General features: G+C 46.9%; 1 protein-coding gene across 1 annotated transcript in view; it reads right to left on the reverse strand.

Annotated features, from left to right (window-relative positions):
- Positions 1–2204: 2204 nt before the first annotated feature.
- NR1I2 (nuclear receptor subfamily 1 group I member 2) overlaps positions 2205–12161 on the reverse strand; it is a 47207-nt gene continuing 37250 nt past the window's right edge. Inside the window, exons 6-8 of the mRNA XM_063956860.1 lie at positions 9496–9612; positions 9003–9108; positions 2205–8687 (exon numbers count right to left, since the gene is read on the reverse strand). Coding sequence (XP_063812930.1) covers positions 8543–8687; positions 9003–9108; positions 9496–9612 — 368 coding nt within the window. The 3' untranslated portion in view covers positions 2205–8542. The remainder of the gene's footprint in view (positions 8688–9002; positions 9109–9495; positions 9613–12161) is intronic.

Below are 12161 nucleotides of genomic sequence, written 5' to 3' on the forward strand. Positions count from 1 at the left end.
AGTCTTCCAGGCACTGCGGTCCACCGTCATGCTGAAGTCTTTGAGGAAGCAGAGCCTGAGCTCTGTTCCTGAGCACCTGCAATTGCTGGTTTCCGTGGTTTACCTCTAGCGCCGCTGGAGGACGTAGAAGCACCTCTGGATTTGCCCTTGAACTTGGCTGTCCGAAAGGACTGTAACTTAGAAGTGAATAAGTCTTCTCGGTTAGGGGGGCTGCGGAAAGGAAGATACGTAGACTTACCCGCAGTAGCTGTGGAGATCCATTTGTCTAGTTCATCTCCAAACAAGGCCTCTTCTGTGAATGGTAGGCCTTCCACGCCTTTCCTGGAGTGCACATCAGCAGTCCACTGGCGTAGACACAAGCAATTTAGCAATGGCTTTTGTGATCCACGCACATGCAATAGTGGGTCTTTGGGCCACCCCAGCAGCTGTGTACAATGATTTGAGTGTATTATCAATTTTACGATCAGCCGTGTCTTTAGGGAGGCTGCACCAGGAACAAGCAATACAATTTTTCGTGACAGCCTAGAGACTGATGCGTCCACTATCGGTGGATTTTTTTCATTTTTTCCTATCCTCCAGAGGAAAGGGAAAAGATGAGAGCAACCTTTTAGAGATCTGAAATTTTTTATCAGGATTAACCCACGGTTCTTCAAACAGGGTATTCAATTCCTTTGACACAGGAAAAGTGACTGAGGACTTATTTTTTACATTAAAATAAGATTCCTCACACTCCTCTGTCACCTTATCAGGGTTCTGCAGAACGTCTCTGATAGCCTCTATAAGAGCCTCTATTCCCTGTGACAGAGCTCCACCCCCCAACCTGAGTCCACCTCCCCCCTCCTCCATGTCTGACCTGTCAGAGTCAGACTGCAGTATATGGGCCAGAGATCGCTTTTGCAGACAAATGGGAGGGGACTGAGACGCTGTTTTGGGGACTGAGTATCTGCTCATAAACTCATCCACAGTTTTAAGTATTGCGTCTCTTTCTCATTGCGGGACAATTTTGTAGAGAGAGTGGAGATCATTCCTTTCAGAGAATTAGCCCACTCTGGTTCAGTCCCACTATTCTGTGAACCTTGAGCCCCCAGTAGTGAGATCCCTGGGGAAGACGAACACGCTGCTGTACAAGAAACACTTTGCATGACATAATGTAAATGTGACAACACACACACACACACACACGAAAAGGTTAAGCACAATTAACCCACAAAGAGTCCTTCAGGGAGACACAGTAATTTGGAGCCAGCCCCCACCGCGCCCTTACCGCTAATGCCAAGCTTAGCCGGGTCGCTGACTAAATACCTTGATAGGGGACTTAGTACACTAATAGTTGCCCCCCCCCCCCTGCTATGACCCCCTGGTACTGCTGAAGTAATCTGGAGTCACACTGGAGGAGCTGCGCGTCCCTATCAGTCAGCGTCTGTGTCCACTGCAGAGGGAAAATGGCGCTGGTGAGTGACTGGATCCTCTCATAGTGAAGCCCCGCCCCTTCAATGGCTCGCAGTCTTCCCGCTTTTTTTATACTGGCTGAGGAATTTGGTGCTTAAAATGGACAGAAACCATTTTAAGGCTGTGTTGCCAGTCTGGGTACTGTGTACAGTGTACTGAGACGCAGTTGTGTACTGTGTCTGGAGACGCATTCCACCCCGTTTAGAAGCCGTGCGTCTCCGTACCCTCGTGCCACCATAATGGCCGGCGCCCCGTTTACCGGGACGCCGGCTTAGTACTCACCACTCTTTATTCCTCTGGCTCTGTTAGAGGTGGCGACGTGCTGCGGGAATGTACGCTCGCCGTGGTGGGGCTTGCAAATAGTTCCCTCAGCAGCTAGTGTCCTGTCACCGGGGAACGGGACCATTAACCCTTCAAGAAGTTGGGCCGTCCCCCTCCCCCCTAAGTCCCACGAAGCAGGCAGACTGGTGCCACCTAGCCCTGCCTGAAAATAACAAACATATAAAATAAATGCAGAAAACTCTTCAGGAGCTTCCATTAGCATGACCGGCTCTTCCGGGCACATTTTCTAAACTGAGTCTGGTAGGAGGGGCATAGAGGGAGGAGCCAGCCCACACTATCAAATTCTTAAAGTGCCCATGGCTCCTAGTGGACCAGTCTATACCCCATGGTACTAAATGGAACCCCAGTATCCTCTAGGATGTAAGAGAAATAGGATATAGCTACCATAAATAGGTCTTTATTCAAATAGCCACATGGATACATAAAGCACGGAATCCAATACACAGAAGCATCAACACGTTTATTTTCACAGCTTCGATCTGATAAAAACTCAGTATCAAGAAAATAAAAAAAGCAGAAATATTCTGTTTAAAAAAACAAATGCAAAAATACAGCATAAAATGAAATCGAAAATGAGGGTCTCGCACGCCATGGACGGGGCCTTTCTACGGCGCGGCTGACTGCGCCGGCTTGGGGGAGACCTGCCCGCCTGCTCGGTTCTACTAAAGAAAATAGGAGGATTATTGTAACAAATCAGCTTTTTATTGTAGTTTCTGAGCTCCTATCTCCCTAATGGCTGCAGCCGTTCTCAGAGTCACCTAAACACAGATATATCTGTAATATATATCACATCTAGGGCCGCACGACGCACTCAGATGGGGGACTTCATACAACACAGCAGCAATACACAAAACACAAACAGGCGCTTCCATCCACCAAAACGGCTTCCGCCCCAGGATTACCGCGCTCTAACCTCACGGTCTGCGTCCGTCGCGGAGGGGACTCTGCAACTTAGAAAGTCACCTTAACAGTATCACAATATAACAAGTCACAATACACAACCACCAGGGCTTCCTCCACAGTCTCTATATATAACACCACTGAGGATAACACAACACACAGGTGCACTCACCTCTATATAACACACACAAACGTACAGTGCCTTGCTAAAGTATTCACCCCCCCTTTGCATTTTTCATGTTTTGTTGCCTCACAACCTGGAATTACAATGGATTGTTTGAAGGTTTGCATCATGTCATTCACAGAACACGGCTACAACTTTGAAGATGTTTTTATTTTATTGTGAAGCAAACAACAAATAGGATAAAATAACAGAAAACTTCAGCGTGCATAACTATTCACCTCCCTAAAGTCAGTACACTGTGGAGCCACCTTTTGTGGCAATTACAGCTGCAAGTCGCTTTGGATACGTCTCTATGAGCTTGCCACATCTTGCCACTGGGATTTTTACCCATTCCTCAAGGCAAAACTGCTCCAGCTCCTTCATGTTGGTTGGTTTCCGCTTGTGAACAGCAATCTTCAAGTCTGACCACAGATTCTCATTGGATTGAGATCTGGGCTTTGACTAGGCCATTCCAACACATTTAAATATTTCCCCTTAATCCACTGGAGTGTTGCTTTAGCAGTATGCTTCGGGTCATTGTCCTGCTGGAAGGTGAGCCTCCGTCCCAGTCTTAAATCACAGGCAGACTGACACAGGTTTTGCTCAAGAATATCCCTGTATTTAGCACCATCCATCTTTCCCTCGACTCGAAACAGTTTCCCAGTCCCTGCTGCTGAAAACATCCCCACAGCATGATGCTGCCACCACCATGTTTCACTGTGGGGATGGTGTTCTTGGGGTGATGGGATGTGTTGGGTTTGCGCCAGACATAGCGTTTTCCTTGGTGGCCGAAAAGTTAAATTTTAGTCTCATCTGACCAGAGCACCTTCCTCCATACATTTGGGGAGTCGTCCACATGCCTTTTGGCAAACTCAAAACGTGCCTTCTTATTTTTAACACTAAGTAATGGCTTTTTTCTGGCCACTCTTCCATAAAGCCCAGCTCTATGGAGTGTATGGCTTATTGTGGTCACATGCGCAGATACACCAGTCTCTGCTGTGGAACTCTGCAGCTCCTTCAGGGTTACCTGTGGTGTCTGTGCTGCCTCTCTGATTAATGCCCTCCTTGCCCAGGCTGAGAGTTTTGGTGGCCGGCCCTCTCTTGGCAGGTTTGTTGTGGTACTATGTTCTGTCCACTTGAAGATGATGGATTTGATGGTGCTCCGGGGGATCATCAAAGATTTGGATATTTTTTTATGACCCCATCCTCACTTGTACTTCTCAACAACTTTGTCCCTGACTTGTTTGGAGAGCTTCTTGGTCTTCATGGTGTGATGCCTCTTGCTAAGTGGTGTTGCAGCCTCTGGGGCCTTTCAGAAAAGGTGTGTTAATACTGACAGGTCATTTGACACTTAGGGGGGAATTCAAATGTTTGAAAAGTTGGTTGGGTGTCTGTTTTTCCTGTCTATTAGATAGGAAAAAACAGACACCCAACTGACTTCAAACAGTTGAATTCCCCCCTAAGATTACACACAGGTGGACTTCAATTCACTAATTATGTGACTTCTGAATAATTGGTTGCACCAGAACTTTTGAGGAGCTTCATAGCAAAGGCGGGTGAATACATATGCACATGCCAATTTTCAAATATTTATTTATAAAAATTATATTTTATAGAAATTTTTCTTATTTCACGTCATCAACTTAGCCAAGCCTAAAGCCAAGGGGGGTGAATACTTTAGCAAGGCACTGTACGTACAATCACATCCAGCTGAGAATCACAACGTCACTGTAACATGGTGTGACATTAATATTCCTGAGAGTTAACTCCATCTGGAACAGTACAAAATAGAACAGAGGGGGTCATTCCGAGTTGATCGCTTGCTGCCGATTTTCGCAGCGATCAGGTGAAAAAAAAAACATGCATCTGGCCCGCAATGCGCACGTGCAACGTACGGGTACAAAGCTCTTTGTGGTTGTGCTCAGGTTCTAGCGAAGTTCTCCTTCGCACTGACGGCCGCAAAAAGATTGACAGGAAGGGGGCGTTTCTGGGTGTCAACTGACCGTTTTCAGGGAGTGTTTGCAAAAACGCAGGCGTGGCTGGGCAATCGCTGGGTGGGTGTATGATGTCAAATCCGGACACGAATAGGCTGAAGTGGTCACAAGTGCTGAGTACGGTCAGAGCTACTCAGTAACTGCACAAACTGATTTTGCAGAGCTCGGCTGCACAGGCGTTCACACTTCTGCTAAGCTAAAATACACTCCCCAGTGGGCGGCGGCATAGCGTTCACACTTCTGCTAAGCTAAAATACACTCCCCAGTGGGCGGCGGCATAGCGTTTGCACGGCTGCTAAAAACTGCAAGCGAGCGATCAACTCAGAATGACCCCCCAGAAACTTGATGCGCAAAGTTCCTTCACAGATCCGGCCACCTGCTCCCGGGCGCACAGGGTGCAGCGCCCCATAAGGAAAGGGATGTCACCCAGTTACCATGTCACCGACGCACTTTAGACGCAGGCTATCCATTCACTAGAAACCAGTGACACCCCTGAGGCCTGAGGCACAGAATGGTGCCTCTGCTCTGTGTAGGAGGCGGCTACACATTCATGCAAGCGGTTCTCTTGCCTGTTCTGCACAAGCGTGCAGGAGACGGTACAGTTCATAGACAACAGATGTAACTATACGGGGAGCTGCGTTCCGTAAGAGAAATTATGTGCGAGACGACAGGTACCTTCCTCTATGAAGGGTGGGGTTGGCGCATACAGGATGGGCTCCCCAAACTTGGCCTAGGCCTCCCAGAGGTTTATCGGCAGGAATGAAGGGAACCCTATAGCACGGAGGCGGAAACGAGTAATTTCAAGTATGTCGTAATGCGTCAATGTAGGTGCATCTACAATCAATTTATTATAAAGATTTGGCACTTGGAATAAAGGCAGAATCCCCACAACCCCCTACTGTATAAAACATTACAGGGGCTCACACTGGTATAAACAAGGGAAAGGACTGAGAAAGTCTACGGGAATGATGGAGCAATAGGGTGTAACCGTAAGCGGTCCCTAGTGCCAACATTGTCACCTGCGCAAAATATACATACATACCGTGCATCTGGAAAGTATTCACAGCGCTTCACTTTTTCCACATTTTGTTATGTTACAGCCTAATTCCAAAATGGAATAAATTCATATTTTCCCTCAAAATTCTACACACAATACCCCATATAATGACGACAATGTGAAAAAAGTTATTTTGAGATTTTTGCAAATGTATTAAAATAAAATAAAAAACTAAGAAATCACATGTACATAAGTATTCGCAGCCTTTGCCATGAAGCTCAAAATTGAGCTCAGGTGCATCCTGTTTCCACTGATCATCCTTGAGATGTTCCTACAGCTTAATTGGAGTCCACCTGTGGTATGTTCAGTTGATTGGACATGATTTGGAAAGGCACTCACCTATCTATATAAGGTCCCACACTTGACAGTGCATGTCTGAGCACAAACCAAGCATGAAGTCAGAGACATCAAAGACAGGACTGTCTCGAGGCACAAATCTGGGGAAGGGTACATAACATCTCCTGCAATGAGCACAGCGGCCTCCATCATCCAGAAATGGAAGAAGTTCGGAACCACTAGGACTCTTCCTAGAGCTGGCCAGCCATCTGAACTGAGCGATCGGGGAGAAGGGCCCTGGTCAGGGAGGTGACCAAGAACTCGATGGTCACTCTGTCAGAGCTGCAGCATTCCTCTGGAGATAGAGGAGAACCTTCCAGAAGGACAACCATCTCTGTAGCAATCCACCAATCAGGTCTGTATGGTGGAGTGGCCAGAAGGAAGCCACTCCTTAGTAAAAAGCACATGGCAGCCCGCCTGGAGTTTGCCAAAATGCACCTGAAGGACTCTCAGACCATGAGAAACAAAATTCTCTGGTCTGCTGAGACAAAGATTGAACTTTTTGGCATGAATACCAGGCATCATTTTTGGACGAAACCAGGCAACGCTCATCACCAGGCCAATACCATCCCTACAGTGAAGTATGGTGTTGGCAGCATCATGCTGTGGGTATGTTTTTCAGTGGCAGGAACTGGGAGAATAGTCAGGATAGAGGGAAAGATGAATGCAGCAACATACAGAGACATCCTGGATGAAAACCTGCTCCAGAGCGCTCTTGACTTCAGACTGGGGTGACGCTTCATCTTTCAGCAGGATAACGACCCTAAGCACACAGCCTAGATATCAAAGGAGTGGCTTCAGGTCAACTCTGTGAAGGTCCTTGAGTGGCCCAGCCACAGCCCAGACTTGAATCCAATTGAACATCTCTGGAGAGATCTGAAAATGGCTGTGCACCGACGCTTCCCATCAAACCTGATGGAGCTTGAGAGGTGCTGCAAAGAGGAATGGGCGAAACTGCCCAAAGATAGATGTGCCAAGCTTGTGGCATCATATTCAAAAAGACTTGAGGCTGTAATTGCTGCCAAAGGTGCATCAACAAAGTATTGAACAAAGGCTGTGATTACTTATGTACATGTGATTTCTTAGTTTATTTTTAATAAATTTGCAATAATCTCAAAAACACTTCCTTCACATCGTCATTATGGGGGAAAAGTGAAGCGCTGTGAATACTTTCTGGATGCATTGTGTATACCTATATATATATATATACATACATACACACATATCTATACACAGTATTATATATCCTTGTAGACCTTCACTGTCAATATTTATTTGAAAAAGTAATTGTAGAGACCAAGTGGAAATGGTTTTGACAGCGGCTGGTTTGTTTCCCTGTGAGTAGGAGTTTGACCCCCGGATGTCTCTGGGCTGGAGCTCCGATTCCTGAGAGAGAGAGAGGTAGAAGAACAAGGTGAGGTCACTGGTGGACGTAGGGCACATCTGCTCGGTTACGGATACACTCCGTTTTCCCGACACGTCCTTCCTCGTGCGACCGATGCATTTACCGCAGCGGGAACCAGGACGCCATAAACAGTATTCCGCTGCTGACCTAACCTCGGCTGAGCAATGCTTCACAGATAACGCAGTACAGCGAGGAGTAGACTGAAACGTGACTGCCCAGTAAAAGAAAGCATTTCTCTTACATATCAGTTCTAGCTTATTTTTTTACATATAAATCTGCATTCCATAAAGAAAACGGTTCTGGATGAGAGTTTAGTTTTGGGACTACATAACAGGATAAACCTTGTATTCCGTTTCCTTGCTGTGACAGCATCATCACCCATCACGGACGCTGCTGATACTGGTCTCCTCTGGTTTCCAGGCATGTACTGGGAGCGCAGTGTCAGGTCCCAGTTACGGGTGGTCGGTCAGGGGCTCTGTGTCCCGCAGCTACAGTATGAGACTCCTGATTATTGGGGATCCCTGAAGAGGTGTCCTGTGTGATTGTCACGTTGCTGGGGCACAGGGGAGACCAGTGAGAGACAAGGATGGAATCCACGTAGATCCAGACAGTGGTGGATCCTGTGCTTCCCTGATATAGGACGGCCCTGAGATCTGTAGTGTAAGACATTAATTAAACCTGGAATTGTGTAATGTCAGTAAACATCCTGCTCCAGAACCTGACCTCGGACGACATCCATCAATCAGAACCTGTAGTGTTGCCGTCACGGTCACCCCACACATCTGGTGAGGGGAACTGTACTTTCATACGCCCAGCGTAACGCTCCCTGAGTGGACAGACGGACACGCCCGAGGCTGGAGGGCAGAACAGCGGACGTGACTTGTGCGGCAGAGGCGTCACTCGGGCAGGCTGCTGAAGACCTCCCGCATCAGGGGGGTGTAGTCCGGCTGGACGTCCCAGATCTGCAGCAGCTGCTTGCTGTGCTCGTCATTCATGCTACGTAGCTCCGTCAAACATTCCATGATCTTTGCAAAAAGGAACCTGCAATAAGAAATACCATTTATATATATATGTATATATATATATATATATATATAGAAATAAGAATATATTTGGTGATAGCTATAACCCTAGGTACAGTAGCTAGGACAAGAGCAGTGTAACCGCACCAATAATACGGTCATGCGGTCTGATCAGTGCAAGACTTTGTATGGTCGCAGATGCTAGACACCTACTGTAGGGTCACAGTGGCTGCAGAATTCATCCCACAGATGCTCTCTCATTACCAGCCACGTGTCAGTAAATGGAGAACCAAGAGAGTCTACTCATGATTCATTCCCGTTGTAAGAGTCTCACCTGCTCTCAGACGGCGTTCGCTGACTCTCTACGTAAGACTTCAGAATTAATGCAAAATGCTCCTGGATTCTGTCGATGGTCTTATGGTCACAGACCCCTGGCCGGTCTGGAAGACAGAAGTAATTAGACACAAGTTACCTTTTATAATCCAGGGAGGAGGATCTGCCCTCTGACTCTCCGGAGTGGAGATAAATGAGCATGGAATCATACAGACACATGCGCCCGGGTGTACATGCATCACGTGTTCCGGATCGCAGGTGACAGAAGAGGAATAAATACCCGAGGATGGGAGTCAGTGGGGTCACAGGAGCACGGATGGGACAAAACAGCCGATGTGCATGTAAATAAGCCCCCTGTAGGTGCAACACAACACAGGCGTCGGCGGCTCCTCCGGTCATACGGGAAGGGCGGCTCCCCGTCTGCTTCTTGCTAATACTACAGCAGGAACTCTGTGACCATTACGGATGTTCTATTTGCAGAAGCAGCACCTTACCTGCTGAGAAGAGAGCGATGGTCTGCATCAGGGCGCACTCCTCCGTATGCAGCTTCAGCTTCTTCAGCATACAATGAAATCGAATCAACGGCTCCAGAAACAGCTGATGGAATCCGGCTTAAAGAAAAGGAAAGAGTGAGTCAGTTAGAGGAGAATAAGTAGAATGTGGGTCAGTAAGAGAGTAGATGAGTAGAATGTAGGTCAGTAAGAGGGCAGAGTGAGCAGAATGTGGGTCAGTAAGAGAGTAGAGTGAGCAGAATGTAGGTTAGTAAGAGGGCAGAGTGAGTAGAATGTAGGTCAGTAAGAGGGCAGAGTGAGTAGAATGTGGGTCAGTAAGAGAGTAGATGAGTAGAATGTAGGTAAGTAAGAGGGCAGAGTGAGTAGAATGTAGGTCAGTAAGAGGGCAGAGTGAGTAGAATGTGGGTCAGTAAGAGAGTAGAGTGAGCAGAATGTAGGTTAGTAAGAGGGCAGAGTGAGTAGAATGTAGGTCAGTAAGAGGGCAGAGTGAGTAGAATGTGGGTCAGTAAGAGAGTAGAGTGAGCAGAATGTAGGTTAGTAAGAGGGTAGAGTGAGTAGAATGTAGGTTAGTAAGAGGGCAGAGTGAGTAGAATGTAGGTCAGTAAGAGGGCAGAGTGAGTAGAATGAAGGTCAGTAAGAGAGTAGAGTGAGTAGAATGTAGGTTAGTAAGAGGACAGAGTGAGTAGAATGTGGGTTAGTAAGAGGGCAGAGTGAGTAGAATGTAGGTCAGTAAGAGAGTAGAGTGAGCAGAATGTAGGTTAGTAAGAGGGCAGAGTGAGTAGAATGAAGGGTAGTAAGAGGGCAGAGTGAGTAGAATGTAGGTCAGTAAGAGGGCAGAGTGAGTAGAATGTGGGTCAGTAAGAGGGCAGAGTGAGTAGAATGAAGGTCAGTAAGAGAGTAGAGTGAGTAGAATGTAGGTCAGTAAGAGGGCAGAGTGAGTAGAATGTAGGTCAGTAAGAGGGCAAAGTGAGTAGAATGTAGGTCAGTAAGAGGGCAGAGTGAGTAGAATGTAGGTCAGTAAGAGGGCAGAGTGAGTAGAATGAAGGTCAGTAAGAGAGCAGAGTGAGTAGAATGTGGGAAAGTAAGAGGGGATAGTGAGTAGAAAGTAGGTCAGTAAGAGGGCAGAGTGAGCAGAATGAAGGTCAGTAAGAGAGTAGAGTGAGTAGAATGTAGGTCAGTAAGAGGGCAGAGTGAGTAGAATGTAGGTCAGTAAGAGGGCAGAGTGAGTAGAATGAAGGTCAGTAAGAGAGCAGAGTGAGTAGAATGTGGGAAAGTAAGAGGGGATAGTGAGTAGAAAGTAGGTCAGTAAGAGGGCAGAGTGAGTAGAATGAAGGTCAGTAAGAGAGTAGAGTGAGTAGAATGTAGGTCAGTAAGAGGGCAGAGTGAGTAGAATGTAGGTCAGTAAGAGGGCAGAGTGAGTAGAATGTGGGTTAGTAAGAGGGCAGAGTGAGTAGAATGTAGGTCAGTAAGAGGGCAGAGTGAGCAGAATGAAGGGTAGTAAGAGGGCAGAGTGAGCAGAATGTAGGTTAGTAAGAGGGGATAGTGAGTAGAATGTAGGTCAGTAAGAGGGCAGAGTGAGTAGAATGAAGGTCAGTAAGAGAGTAGAGTGAGTAGAATGTAGGGCAGTAAGAGGGCAGAGTGAGTAGAATGTAGGTCAGTAAGAGGGCAGAGTGAGTAGAATGTGGGTTAGTAAGAGGGCAGAGTGAGTAGAATGTAGGTCAGTAAGAGGACAGAGTGAGTAGAATGTAGGTTAGTAAGAGGACAGAGTGAGTAGAATGTAGGTCAGTAAGAGGGCAGAGTGAGTAGAATGTGGGTTAGTAAGAGGGCAGAGTGAGTAGAATGTAGGTCAGTAAGAGGACAGAATGAGTAGAATGTAGGTTAGTAAGAGGACAGAGTGAGTAGAATGTAGGTCAGTAAGAGGGCAGAGTGAGTAGAATGTAGGTCAGTAAGAGGGCAGAGTGAGTAGAATGTGGGTTAGTAAGAGGGCAGAGTGAGTAGAATGAAGGGTAGTAAGAGGGCAGAGTGAGTAGAATGTGGGTTAGTAAGAGGGCAGAGTGAGTAGAATGAAGGGTAGTAAGAGGGCAGAGTGAGTAGAATGTGGGTTGGTAAGAGGGCAGAGTGAGTAGAATGTAGGTTAGTAAGAGGACAGAGTGAGTAGAATGTAGGTCAGTAAGAGGACAGAGTGAGTAGAATGTAGGTCAATAAGAGGACAGAGTGAGTAGAATGTAGGTCAGTAAGAGGGCAGAGTGAGTAGAATGTAGGTCAGTAAGAGGGCAGAGTGAGTAGAATGTAGGTCAGTAAGAGGACAGAGTGAGTAGAATGTAGGTCAGTAAGAGGGCAGAGTGAGTAGAATGTAGGTCAGTAAGAGGACAGAGTGAGTAGAATGAAGGTCAGTAAGAGAGTAGAGTGAGTAGAATGTAGGTCAGTAAGAGGACAGAGTGAGTAGAATGAAGGGTAGTAAGAGGGCAGAGTGAGTAGAATGAAGGGTAGTAAGAGGGCAGAGTGAGTAGAATGTGGGTTAGTAAGAGGGCAGAGTGAGTAGAATGTAGGTTAGTAAGAGGGCAGAGTGAGTAGAATGAAGGTCAGTAAGAGAGTAGAGTGAGTAGAATGTAGGTCAGTAAGAGAGTAGTGAGTAGAATGTAGGTCAG

This window comes from Pseudophryne corroboree, chromosome 2 (genome assembly GCF_028390025.1).
Source record: "Pseudophryne corroboree isolate aPseCor3 chromosome 2, aPseCor3.hap2, whole genome shotgun sequence".
NCBI lineage: Eukaryota > Metazoa > Chordata > Amphibia > Anura > Myobatrachidae > Pseudophryne > Pseudophryne corroboree.